Source organism: Hippopotamus amphibius, chromosome 4, assembly GCF_030028045.1.
Source record: "Hippopotamus amphibius kiboko isolate mHipAmp2 chromosome 4, mHipAmp2.hap2, whole genome shotgun sequence".
Taxonomy (NCBI): Eukaryota; Metazoa; Chordata; class Mammalia; order Artiodactyla; family Hippopotamidae; genus Hippopotamus; species Hippopotamus amphibius.
This window is the reverse complement of record NC_080189.1, coordinates 187154788-187167349: the sequence shown is the minus strand read 5'-3', so window position 1 is coordinate 187167349 and position 12562 is coordinate 187154788. Positions and strand designations below refer to the sequence as shown.

At 70.2% G+C, this 12562-nt stretch overlaps 1 protein-coding gene across 1 annotated transcript in view; it reads left to right on the top strand.

The window, feature by feature from the left end:
• The window catches only part of AHNAK2 (AHNAK nucleoprotein 2), a 41462-nt gene that overhangs the window by 21831 nt on the left and 7069 nt on the right, over window positions 1-12562 (top strand). Inside the window, exons 8-12 of the mRNA XM_057732651.1 lie at window positions 133-356; window positions 819-1322; window positions 1785-3254; window positions 3717-4703; window positions 5166-12431. Of these exons, the coding sequence (XP_057588634.1) occupies window positions 133-356; window positions 819-1322; window positions 1785-3254; window positions 3717-4703; window positions 5166-12431 (10451 nt within the window). The remainder of the gene's footprint in view (window positions 1-132; window positions 357-818; window positions 1323-1784; window positions 3255-3716; window positions 4704-5165; window positions 12432-12562) is intronic.

The following is a 12562-nucleotide window of genomic DNA, read 5'->3' as shown; positions in this document are numbered from 1 at the left end:
CTCAAGGCCCCCCAGGTGGACATCAAGGGGCCCAAACTGGACCTGAAGGGCGCCAAGGCCGAGGTGACGGCCCCCGAGGTGGGGGTGTCGCTGCCCAGCGTGGAGGTGGACACCCAGGTCCCGGGCGCCAAGCTGGAGGGCGACCTGTCCCTGGGGGACAAGGAGGTGGCCGCCAGAGACAGCAAGTTCAAAATGCCCAAGTTCAAGATGCCGTCCTTCGGCGTGTCGGCGCCGAGCAAGTCGGTCGAGGCCGCCGTGGACGCGTCCCTGCCCAAGGCCCAGGCCGAGGTGTCCCTGCCCTCGGTGCCGGCCGACGTCAAGAGCCCTGAGGTGAGCGCCGAGCTGCCCTCCGCCGAGCTGGGCATCAAGCTCCCCGAGGGCCAGCTGCCCGAGGCGGAGCCCAGGGAAGCGGCGGCGGGAATCGGGCTCAAGGCCCACCTGCCCAAGGTGCAGATGCCCAGCGTCAAGGTGCCCAAGGTGGACCTCAAGGCCCCCCAGGTGGACATCAAGGGGCCCAAACTGGACCTGAAGGGCGCCAAGGCCGAGGTGACGGCCCCCGAGGTGGGGGTGTCGCTGCCCAGCGTGGAGGTGGACACCCAGGTCCCGGGCGCCAAGCTGGAGGGCGACCTGTCCCTGGGGGACAAGGAGGTGGCCGCCAGAGACAGCAAGTTCAAAATGCCCAAGTTCAAGATGCCGTCCTTCGGCGTGTCGGCGCCGAGCAAGTCGGTCGAGGCCGCCGTGGACGCGTCCCTGCCCAAGGCCCAGGCCGAGGTGTCCCTGCCCTCGGTGCCGGCCGACGTCAAGAGCCCTGAGGTGAGCGCCGAGCTGCCCTCCGCCGAGCTGGGCATCAAGCTCCCCGAGGGCCAGCTGCCCGAGGCGGAGCCCAGGGAAGCGGCGGCGGGAATCGGGCTCAAGGGCCACCTGCCCAAGGTGCAGATGCCCAGCGTCAAGGTGCCCAAGGTGGACCTCAAGGCCCCCCAGGTGGACATCAAGGGGCCCAAACTGGACCTGAAGGGCGCCAAGGCCGAGGTGACGGCCCCCGAGGTGGGGGTGTCGCTGCCCAGCGTGGAGGTGGACACCCAGGTCCCGGGCGCCAAGCTGGAGGGCGACCTGTCCCTGGGGGACAAGGAGGTGGCCGCCAGAGACAGCAAGTTCAAAATGCCCAAGTTCAAGATGCCGTCCTTCGGCGTGTCGGCGCCGAGCAAGTCGGTCGAGGCCGCCGTGGACGCGTCCCTGCCCAAGGCCCAGGCCGAGGTGTCCCTGCCCTCGGTGCCGGCCGACGTCAAGAGCCCTGAGGTGAGCGCCGAGCTGCCCTCCGCCGAGCTGGGCATCAAGCTCCCCGAGGGCCAGCTGCCCGAGGCGGAGCCCAGGGAAGCGGCGGCGGGAATCGGGCTCAAGGCCCACCTGCCCAAGGTGCAGATGCCCAGCGTCAAGGTGCCCAAGGTGGACCTCAAGGCCCCCCAGGTGGACATCAAGGGGCCCAAACTGGACCTGAAGGGCGCCAAGGCCGAGGTGACGGCCCCCGAGGTGGGGGTGTCGCTGCCCAGCGTGGAGGTGGACACCCAGGTCCCGGGCGCCAAGCTGGAGGGCGACCTGTCCCTGGGGGACAAGGAGGTGGCCGCCAGAGACAGCAAGTTCAAAATGCCCAAGTTCAAGATGCCGTCCTTCGGCGTGTCGGCGCCGAGCAAGTCGGTCGAGGCCGCCGTGGACGCGTCCCTGCCCAAGGCCCAGGCCGAGGTGTCCCTGCCCTCGGTGCCGGCCGACGTCAAGAGCCCTGAGGTGAGCGCCGAGCTGCCCTCCTCCGAGCTGGGCATCAAGCTCCCCGAGGGCCAGCTGCCCGAGGCGGAGCCCAGGGAAGCGGCGGCGGGAATCGGGCTCAAGGCCCACCTGCCCAAGGTGCAGATGCCCAGCGTCAAGGTGCCCAAGGTGGACCTCAAGGCCCCCCAGGTGGACATCAAGGGGCCCAAACTGGACCTGAAGGGCGCCAAGGCCGAGGTGACGGCCCCCGAGGTGGGGGTGTCGCTGCCCAGCGTGGAGGTGGACACCCAGGTCCCGGGCGCCAAGCTGGAGGGCGACCTGTCCCTGGGGGACAAGGAGGTGGCCGCCAGAGACAGCAAGTTCAAAATGCCCAAGTTCAAGATGCCGTCCTTCGGCGTGTCGGCGCCGAGCAAGTCGGTCGAGGCCGCCGTGGACGCGTCCCTGCCCAAGGCCCAGGCCGAGGTGTCCCTGCCCTCGGTGCCGGCCGACGTCAAGAGCCCTGAGGTGAGCGCCGAGCTGCCCTCCGCCGAGCTGGGCATCAAGCTCCCCGAGGGCCAGCTGCCCGAGGCGGAGCCCAGGGAAGCGGCGGCGGGAATCGGGCTCAAGGGCCACCTGCCCAAGGTGCAGATGCCCAGCGTCAAGGTGCCCAAGGTGGACCTCAAGGCCCCCCAGGTGGACATCAAGGGGCCCAAACTGGACCTGAAGGGCGCCAAGGCCGAGGTGACGGCCCCCGAGGTGGGGGTGTCGCTGCCCAGCGTGGAGGTGGACACCCAGGTCCCGGGCGCCAAGCTGGAGGGCGACCTGTCCCTGGGGGACAAGGAGGTGGCCGCCAGAGACAGCAAGTTCAAAATGCCCAAGTTCAAGATGCCGTCCTTCGGCGTGTCGGCGCCGAGCAAGTCGGTCGAGGCCGCCGTGGACGCGTCCCTGCCCAAGGCCCAGGCCGAGGTGTCCCTGCCCTCGGTGCCGGCCGACGTCAAGAGCCCTGAGGTGAGCGCCGAGCTGCCCTCCGCCGAGCTGGGCATCAAGCTCCCCGAGGGCCAGCTGCCCGAGGCGGAGCCCAGGGAAGCGGCGGCGGGAATCGGGCTCAAGGGCCACCTGCCCAAGGTGCAGATGCCCAGCGTCAAGGTGCCCAAGGTGGACCTCAAGGCCCCCCAGGTGGACATCAAGGGGCCCAAACTGGACCTGAAGGGCGCCAAGGCCGAGGTGACGGCCCCCGAGGTGGGGGTGTCGCTGCCCAGCGTGGAGGTGGACACCCAGGTCCCGGGCGCCAAGCTGGAGGGCGACCTGTCCCTGGGGGACAAGGAGGTGGCCGCCAGAGACAGCAAGTTCAAAATGCCCAAGTTCAAGATGCCGTCCTTCGGCGTGTCGGCGCCGAGCAAGTCGGTCGAGGCCGCCGTGGACGCGTCCCTGCCCAAGGCCCAGGCCGAGGTGTCCCTGCCCTCGGTGCCGGCCGACGTCAAGAGCCCTGAGGTGAGCGCCGAGCTGCCCTCCGCCGAGCTGGGCATCAAGCTCCCCGAGGGCCAGCTGCCCGAGGCGGAGCCCAGGGAAGCGGCGGCGGGAATCGGGCTCAAGGGCCACCTGCCCAAGGTGCAGATGCCCAGCGTCAAGGTGCCCAAGGTGGACCTCAAGGCCCCCCAGGTGGACATCAAGGGGCCCAAACTGGACCTGAAGGGCGCCAAGGCCGAGGTGACGGCCCCCGAGGTGGGGGTGTCGCTGCCCAGCGTGGAGGTGGACACCCAGGTCCCGGGCGCCAAGCTGGAGGGCGACCTGTCCCTGGGGGACAAGGAGGTGGCCGCCAGAGACAGCAAGTTCAAAATGCCCAAGTTCAAGATGCCGTCCTTCGGCGTGTCGGCGCCGAGCAGGTCGGTCGAGGCCGCCGTGGACGCGTCCCTGCCCAAGGCCCAGGCCGAGGTGTCCCTGCCCTCGGTGCCGGCCGACGTCAAGAGCCCTGAGGTGAGCGCCGAGCTGCCCTCCGCCGAGCTGGGCATCAAGCTCCCCGAGGGCCAGCTGCCCGAGGCGGAGCCCAGGGAAGCGGCGGCGGGAATCGGGCTCAAGGGCCACCTGCCCAAGGTGCAGATGCCCAGCGTCAAGGTGCCCAAGGTGGACCTCAAGGCCCCCCAGGTGGACATCAAGGGGCCCAAACTGGACCTGAAGGGCGCCAAGGCCGAGGTGACGGCCCCCGAGGTGGGGGTGTCGCTGCCCAGCATGGAGGTGGACACCCAGGTCCCGGGCGCCAAGCTGGAGGGCGACCTGTCCCTGGGGGACAAGGAGGTGGCCGCCAGAGACAGCAAGTTCAAAATGCCCAAGTTCAAGATGCCGTCCTTCGGCGTGTCGGCGCCGAGCAGGTCGGTCGAGGCCGCCGTGGACGCGTCCCTGCCCAAGGCCCAGGCCGAGGTGTCCCTGCCCTCGGTGCCGGCCGACGTCAAGAGCCCTGAGGTGAGCGCCGAGCTGCCCTCCGCCGAGCTGGGCATCAAGCTCCCCGAGGGCCAGCTGCCCGAGGCGGAGCCCAGGGAAGCGGCGGCGGGAATCGGGCTCAAGGGCCACCTGCCCAAGGTGCAGATGCCCAGCGTCAAGGTGCCCAAGGTGGACCTCAAGGCCCCCCAGGTGGACATCAAGGGGCCCAAACTGGACCTGAAGGGCGCCAAGGCCGAGGTGACGGCCCCCGAGGTGGGGGTGTCGCTGCCCAGCGTGGAGGTGGACACCCAGGTCCCGGGCGCCAAGCTGGAGGGCGACCTGTCCCTGGGGGACAAGGAGGTGGCCGCCAGAGACAGCAAGTTCAAAATGCCCAAGTTCAAGATGCCGTCCTTCGGCGTGTCGGCGCCGAGCAAGTCGGTCGAGGCCGCCGTGGACGCGTCCCTGCCCAAGGCCCAGGCCGAGGTGTCCCTGCCCTCGGTGCCGGCCGACGTCAAGAGCCCTGAGGTGAGCGCCGAGCTGCCCTCCGCCGAGCTGGGCATCAAGCTCCCCGAGGGCCAGCTGCCCGAGGCGGAGCCCAGGGAAGCGGCGGCGGGAATCGGGCTCAAGGCCCACCTGCCCAAGGTGCAGATGCCCAGCGTCAAGGTGCCCAAGGTGGACCTCAAGGCCCCCCAGGTGGACATCAAGGGGCCCAAACTGGACCTGAAGGGCGCCAAGGCCGAGGTGACGGCCCCCGAGGTGGGGGTGTCGCTGCCCAGCGTGGAGGTGGACACCCAGGTCCCGGGCGCCAAGCTGGAGGGCGACCTGTCCCTGGGGGACAAGGAGGTGGCCGCCAGAGACAGCAAGTTCAAAATGCCCAAGTTCAAGATGCCGTCCTTCGGCGTGTCGGCGCCGAGCAAGTCGGTCGAGGCCGCCGTGGACGCGTCCCTGCCCAAGGCCCAGGCCGAGGTGTCCCTGCCCTCGGTGCCGGCCGACGTCAAGAGCCCTGAGGTGAGCGCCGAGCTGCCCTCCGCCGAGCTGGGCATCAAGCTCCCCGAGGGCCAGCTGCCCGAGGCGGAGCCCAGGGAAGCGGCGGCGGGAATCGGGCTCAAGGGCCACCTGCCCAAGGTGCAGATGCCCAGCGTCAAGGTGCCCAAGGTGGACCTCAAGGCCCCCCAGGTGGACATCAAGGGGCCCAAACTGGACCTGAAGGGCGCCAAGGCCGAGGTGACGGCCCCCGAGGTGGGGGTGTCGCTGCCCAGCGTGGAGGTGGACACCCAGGTCCCGGGCGCCAAGCTGGAGGGCGACCTGTCCCTGGGGGACAAGGAGGTGGCCGCCAGAGACAGCAAGTTCAAAATGCCCAAGTTCAAGATGCCGTCCTTCGGCGTGTCGGCGCCGAGCAAGTCGGTCGAGGCCGCCGTGGACGCGTCCCTGCCCAAGGCCCAGGCCGAGGTGTCCCTGCCCTCGGTGCCCGCCGACGTCAAGAGCCCTGAGGTGAGCGCCGAGCTGCCCTCCGCCGAGCTGGGCATCAAGCTCCCCGAGGGCCAGCTGCCCGAGGCGGAGCCCAGGGAAGCGGCGGCGGGAATCGGGCTCAAGGGCCACCTGCCCAAGGTGCAGATGCCCAGCGTCAAGGTGCCCAAGGTGGACCTCAAGGCCCCCCAGGTGGACATCAAGGGGCCCAAACTGGACCTGAAGGGCGCCAAGGCCGAGGTGACGGCCCCCGAGGTGGGGGTGTCGCTGCCCAGCGTGGAGGTGGACACCCAGGTCCCGGGCGCCAAGCTGGAGGGCGACCTGTCCCTGGGGGACAAGGAGGTGGCCGCCAGAGACAGCAAGTTCAAAATGCCCAAGTTCAAGATGCCGTCCTTCGGCGTGTCGGCGCCGAGCAAGTCGGTCGAGGCCGCCGTGGACGCGTCCCTGCCCAAGGCCCAGGCCGAGGTGTCCCTGCCCTCGGTGCCGGCCGACGTCAAGAGCCCTGAGGTGAGCGCCGAGCTGCCCTCCGCCGAGCTGGGCATCAAGCTCCCCGAGGGCCAGCTGCCCGAGGCGGAGCCCAGGGAAGCGGCGGCGGGAATCGGGCTCAAGGGCCACCTGCCCAAGGTGCAGATGCCCAGCGTCAAGGTGCCCAAGGTGGACCTCAAGGCCCCCCAGGTGGACATCAAGGGGCCCAAACTGGACCTGAAGGGCGCCAAGGCCGAGGTGACGGCCCCCGAGGTGGGGGTGTCGCTGCCCAGCGTGGAGGTGGACACCCAGGTCCCGGGCGCCAAGCTGGAGGGCGACCTGTCCCTGGGGGACAAGGAGGTGGCCGCCAGAGACAGCAAGTTCAAAATGCCCAAGTTCAAGATGCCGTCCTTCGGCGTGTCGGCGCCGAGCAAGTCGGTCGAGGCCGCCGTGGACGCGTCCCTGCCCAAGGCCCAGGCCGAGGTGTCCCTGCCCTCGGTGCCGGCCGACGTCAAGAGCCCTGAGGTGAGCGCCGAGCTGCCCTCCGCCGAGCTGGGCATCAAGCTCCCCGAGGGCCAGCTGCCCGAGGCGGAGCCCAGGGAAGCGGCGGCGGGAATCGGGCTCAAGGGCCACCTGCCCAAGGTGCAGATGCCCAGCGTCAAGGTGCCCAAGGTGGACCTCAAGGCCCCCCAGGTGGACATCAAGGGGCCCAAACTGGACCTGAAGGGCGCCAAGGCCGAGGTGACGGCCCCCGAGGTGGGGGTGTCGCTGCCCAGCGTGGAGGTGGACACCCAGGTCCCGGGCGCCAAGCTGGAGGGCGACCTGTCCCTGGGGGACAAGGAGGTGGCCGCCAGAGACAGCAAGTTCAAAATGCCCAAGTTCAAGATGCCGTCCTTCGGCGTGTCGGCGCCGAGCAGGTCGGTCGAGGCCGCCGTGGACGCGTCCCTGCCCAAGGCCCAGGCCGAGGTGTCCCTGCCCTCGGTGCCGGCCGACGTCAAGAGCCCTGAGGTGAGCGCCGAGGTGCCCTCCGCCGAGCTGGGCATCAAGCTCCCCGAGGGCCAGCTGCCCGAGGCGGAGCCCAGGGAAGCGGCGGCGGGAATCGGGCTCAAGGGCCACCTGCCCAAGGTGCAGATGCCCAGCGTCAAGGTGCCCAAGGTGGACCTCAAGGCCCCCCAGGTGGACATCAAGGGGCCCAAACTGGACCTGAAGGGCGCCAAGGCCGAGGTGACGGCCCCCGAGGTGGGGGTGTCGCTGCCCAGCGTGGAGGTGGACACCCAGGTCCCGGGCGCCAAGCTGGAGGGCGACCTGTCCCTGGGGGACAAGGAGGTGGCCGCCAGAGACAGCAAGTTCAAAATGCCCAAGTTCAAGATGCCGTCCTTCGGCGTGTCGGCGCCGAGCAAGTCGGTCGAGGCCGCCGTGGACGCGTCCCTGCCCAAGGCCCAGGCCGAGGTGTCCCTGCCCTCGGTGCCGGCCGACGTCAAGAGCCCTGAGGTGAGCGCCGAGCTGCCCTCCGCCGAGCTGGGCATCAAGCTCCCCGAGGGCCAGCTGCCCGAGGCGGAGCCCAGGGAAGCGGCGGCGGGAATCGGGCTCAAGGGCCACCTGCCCAAGGTGCAGATGCCCAGCGTCAAGGTGCCCAAGGTGGACCTCAAGGCCCCCCAGGTGGACATCAAGGGGCCCAAACTGGACCTGAAGGGCGCCAAGGCCGAGGTGACGGCCCCCGAGGTGGGGGTGTCGCTGCCCAGCGTGGAGGTGGACACCCAGGTCCCGGGCGCCAAGCTGGAGGGCGACCTGTCCCTGGGGGACAAGGAGGTGGCCGCCAGAGACAGCAAGTTCAAAATGCCCAAGTTCAAGATGCCGTCCTTCGGCGTGTCGGCGCCGAGCAAGTCGGTCGAGGCCGCCGTGGACGCGTCCCTGCCCAAGGCCCAGGCCGAGGTGTCCCTGCCCTCGGTGCCCGCCGACGTCAAGAGCCCTGAGGTGAGCGCCGAGCTGCCCTCCGCCGAGCTGGGCATCAAGCTCCCCGAGGGCCAGCTGCCCGAGGCGGAGCCCAGGGAAGCGGCGGCGGGAATCGGGCTCAAGGGCCACCTGCCCAAGGTGCAGATGCCCAGCGTCAAGGTGCCCAAGGTGGACCTCAAGGCCCCCCAGGTGGACATCAAGGGGCCCAAACTGGACCTGAAGGGCGCCAAGGCCGAGGTGACGGCCCCCGAGGTGGGGGTGTCGCTGCCCAGCGTGGAGGTGGACACCCAGGTCCCGGGCGCCAAGCTGGAGGGCGACCTGTCCCTGGGGGACAAGGAGGTGGCCGCCAGAGACAGCAAGTTCAAAATGCCCAAGTTCAAGATGCCGTCCTTCGGCGTGTCGGCGCCGAGCAGGTCGGTCGAGGCCGCCGTGGACGCGTCCCTGCCCAAGGCCCAGGCCGAGGTGTCCCTGCCCTCGGTGCCGGCCGACGTCAAGAGCCCTGAGGTGAGCGCCGAGGTGCCCTCCGCCGAGCTGGGCATCAAGCTCCCCGAGGGCCAGCTGCCCGAGGCGGAGCCCAGGGAAGCGGCGGCGGGAATCGGGCTCAAGGGCCACCTGCCCAAGGTGCAGATGCCCAGCGTCAAGGTGCCCAAGGTGGACCTCAAGGCCCCCCAGGTGGACATCAAGGGGCCCAAACTGGACCTGAAGGGCGCCAAGGCCGAGGTGACGGCCCCCGAGGTGGGGGTGTCGCTGCCCAGCGTGGAGGTGGACACCCAGGTCCCGGGCGCCAAGCTGGAGGGCGACCTGTCCCTGGGGGACAAGGAGGTGGCCGCCAGAGACAGCAAGTTCAAAATGCCCAAGTTCAAGATGCCGTCCTTCGGCGTGTCGGCGCCGAGCAAGTCGGTCGAGGCCGCCGTGGACGCGTCCCTGCCCAAGGCCCAGGCCGAGGTGTCCCTGCCCTCGGTGCCGGCCGACGTCAAGAGCCCTGAGGTGAGCGCCGAGGTGCCCTCCGCCGAGCTGGGCATCAAGCTCCCCGAGGGCCAGCTGCCCGAGGCGGAGCCCAGGGAAGCGGCGGCGGGAATCGGGCTCAAGGGCCACCTGCCCAAGGTGCAGATGCCCAGCGTCAAGGTGCCCAAGGTGGACCTCAAGGCCCCCCAGGTGGACATCAAGGGGCCCAAACTGGACCTGAAGGGCGCCAAGGCCGAGGTGACGGCCCCCGAGGTGGGGGTGTCGCTGCCCAGCGTGGAGGTGGACACCCAGGTCCCGGGCGCCAAGCTGGAGGGCGACCTGTCCCTGGGGGACAAGGAGGTGGCCGCCAGAGACAGCAAGTTCAAAATGCCCAAGTTCAAGATGCCGTCCTTCGGCGTGTCGGCGCCGAGCAAGTCGGTCGAGGCCGCCGTGGACGCGTCCCTGCCCAAGGCCCAGGCCGAGGTGTCCCTGCCCTCGGTGCCGGCCGACGTCAAGAGCCCTGAGGTGAGCGCCGAGCTGCCCTCCGCCGAGCTGGGCATCAAGCTCCCCGAGGGCCAGCTGCCCGAGGCGGAGCCCAGGGAAGCGGCGGCGGGAATCGGGCTCAAGGGCCACCTGCCCAAGGTGCAGATGCCCAGCGTCAAGGTGCCCAAGGTGGACCTCAAGGCCCCCCAGGTGGACATCAAGGGGCCCAAACTGGACCTGAAGGGCGCCAAGGCCGAGGTGACGGCCCCCGAGGTGGGGGTGTCGCTGCCCAGCGTGGAGGTGGACACCCAGGTCCCGGGCGCCAAGCTGGAGGGCGACCTGTCCCTGGGGGACAAGGAGGTGGCCGCCAGAGACAGCAAGTTCAAAATGCCCAAGTTCAAGATGCCGTCCTTCGGCGTGTCGGCGCCGAGCAAGTCGGTCGAGGCCGCCGTGGACGCGTCCCTGCCCAAGGCCCAGGCCGAGGTGTCCCTGCCCTCGGTGCCCGCCGACGTCAAGAGCCCTGAGGTGAGCGCCGAGCTGCCCTCCGCCGAGCTGGGCATCAAGCTCCCCGAGGGCCAGCTGCCCGAGGCGGAGCCCAGGGAAGCGGCGGCGGGAATCGGGCTCAAGGGCCACCTGCCCAAGGTGCAGATGCCCAGCGTCAAGGTGCCCAAGGTGGACCTCAAGGCCCCCCAGGTGGACATCAAGGGGCCCAAACTGGACCTGAAGGGCGCCAAGGCCGAGGTGACGGCCCCCGAGGTGGGGGTGTCGCTGCCCAGCGTGGAGGTGGACACCCAGGTCCCGGGCGCCAAGCTGGAGGGCGACCTGTCCCTGGGGGACAAGGAGGTGGCCGCCAGAGACAGCAAGTTCAAAATGCCCAAGTTCAAGATGCCGTCCTTCGGCGTGTCGGCGCCGAGCAGGTCGGTCGAGGCCGCCGTGGACGCGTCCCTGCCCAAGGCCCAGGCCGAGGTGTCCCTGCCCTCGGTGCCGGCCGACGTCAAGAGCCCTGAGGTGAGCGCCGAGGTGCCCTCCGCCGAGCTGGGCATCAAGCTCCCCGAGGGCCAGCTGCCCGAGGCGGAGCCCAGGGAAGCGGCGGCGGGAATCGGGCTCAAGGGCCACCTGCCCAAGGTGCAGATGCCCAGCGTCAAGGTGCCCAAGGTGGACCTCAAGGCCCCCCAGGTGGACATCAAGGGGCCCAAACTGGACCTGAAGGGCGCCAAGGCCGAGGTGACGGCCCCCGAGGTGGGGGTGTCGCTGCCCAGCGTGGAGGTGGACACCCAGGTCCCGGGCGCCAAGCTGGAGGGCGACCTGTCCCTGGGGGACAAGGAGGTGGCCGCCAGAGACAGCAAGTTCAAAATGCCCAAGTTCAAGATGCCGTCCTTCGGCGTGTCGGCGCCGAGCAAGTCGGTCGAGGCCGCCGTGGACGCATCCCTGCCCAAGGCCCAGGCCGAGGTGTCCCTGCCCTCGGTGCCGGCCGACGTCAAGAGCCCTGAGGTGAGCGCCGAGCTGCCCTCCGCCGAGCTGGGCATCAAGCTCCCCGAGGGCCAGCTGCCCGAGGCGGAGCCCAGGGAAGCGGCGGCGGGAATCGGGCTCAAGGGCCACCTGCCCAAGGTGCAGATGCCCAGCGTCAAGGTGCCCAAGGTGGACCTCAAGGCCCCCCAGGTGGACATCAAGGGGCCCAAACTGGACCTGAAGGGCGCCAAGGCCGAGGTGACGGCCCCCGAGGTGGGGGTGTCGCTGCCCAGCATGGAGGTGGACACCCAGGTCCCGGGCGCCAAGCTGGAGGGCGACCTGTCCCTGGGGGACAAGGAGGTGGCCGCCAGAGACAGCAAGTTCAAAATGCCCAAGTTCAAGATGCCGTCCTTCGGCGTGTCGGCGCCGAGCAGGTCGGTCGAGGCCGCCGTGGACGCGTCCCTGCCCAAGGCCCAGGCCGAGGTGTCCCTGCCCTCGGTGCCGGCCGACGTCAAGAGCCCTGAGGTGAGCGCCGAGGTGCCCTCCGCCGAGCTGGGCATCAAGCTCCCCGAGGGCCAGCTGCCCGAGGCGGAGCCCAGGGAAGCGGCGGCGGGAATCGGGCTCAAGGGCCACCTGCCCAAGGTGCAGATGCCCAGCGTCAAGGTGCCCAAGGTGGACCTCAAGGCCCCCCAGGTGGACATCAAGGGGCCCAAACTGGACCTGAAGGGCGCCAAGGCCGAGGTGACGGCCCCCGAGGTGGGGGTGTCGCTGCCCAGCGTGGAGGTGGACACCCAGGTCCCGGGCGCCAAGCTGGAGGGCGACCTGTCCCTGGGGGACAAGGAGGTGGCCGCCAGAGACAGCAAGTTCAAAATGCCCAAGTTCAAGATGCCGTCCTTCGGCGTGTCGGCGCCGAGCAAGTCGGTCGAGGCCGCCGTGGACGCGTCCCTGCCCAAGGCCCAGGCCGAGGTGTCCCTGCCCTCGGTGCCGGCCGACGTCAAGAGCCCTGAGGTGAGCGCCGAGCTGCCCTCCGCCGAGCTGGGCATCAAGCTCCCCGAGGGCCAGCTGCCCGAGGCGGAGCCCAGGGAAGCGGCGGCGGGAATCGGGCTCAAGGCCCACCTGCCCAAGGTGCAGATGCCCAGCGTCAAGGTGCCCAAGGTGGACCTCAAGGCCCCCCAGGTGGACATCAAGGGGCCCAAACTGGACCTGAAGGGCGCCAAGGCCGAGGTGACGGCCCCCGAGGTGGGGGTGTCGCTGCCCAGCGTGGAGGTGGACACCCAGGTCCCGGGCGCCAAGCTGGAGGGCGACCTGTCCCTGGGGGACAAGGAGGTGGCCGCCAGAGACAGCAAGTTCAAAATGCCCAAGTTCAAGATGCCGTCCTTCGGCGTGTCGGCGCCGAGCAAGTCGGTCGAGGCCGCCGTAGACGCGTCCCTGCCCAAGGCCCAGGCCGAGGTGTCCCTGCCCTCGGTGCCGGCCGACGTCAAGAGCCCTGAGGTGAGCGCCGAGCTGCCCTCCTCCGAGCTGGGCATCAAGCTCCCCGAGGGCCAGCTGCCCGAGGCGGAGCCCAGGGAAGCGGCGGCGGGAATCGGGCTCAAGGGCCACCTGCCCAAGGTGCAGATGCCCAGCGTCAAGGTGCCCAAGGTGGACCTCA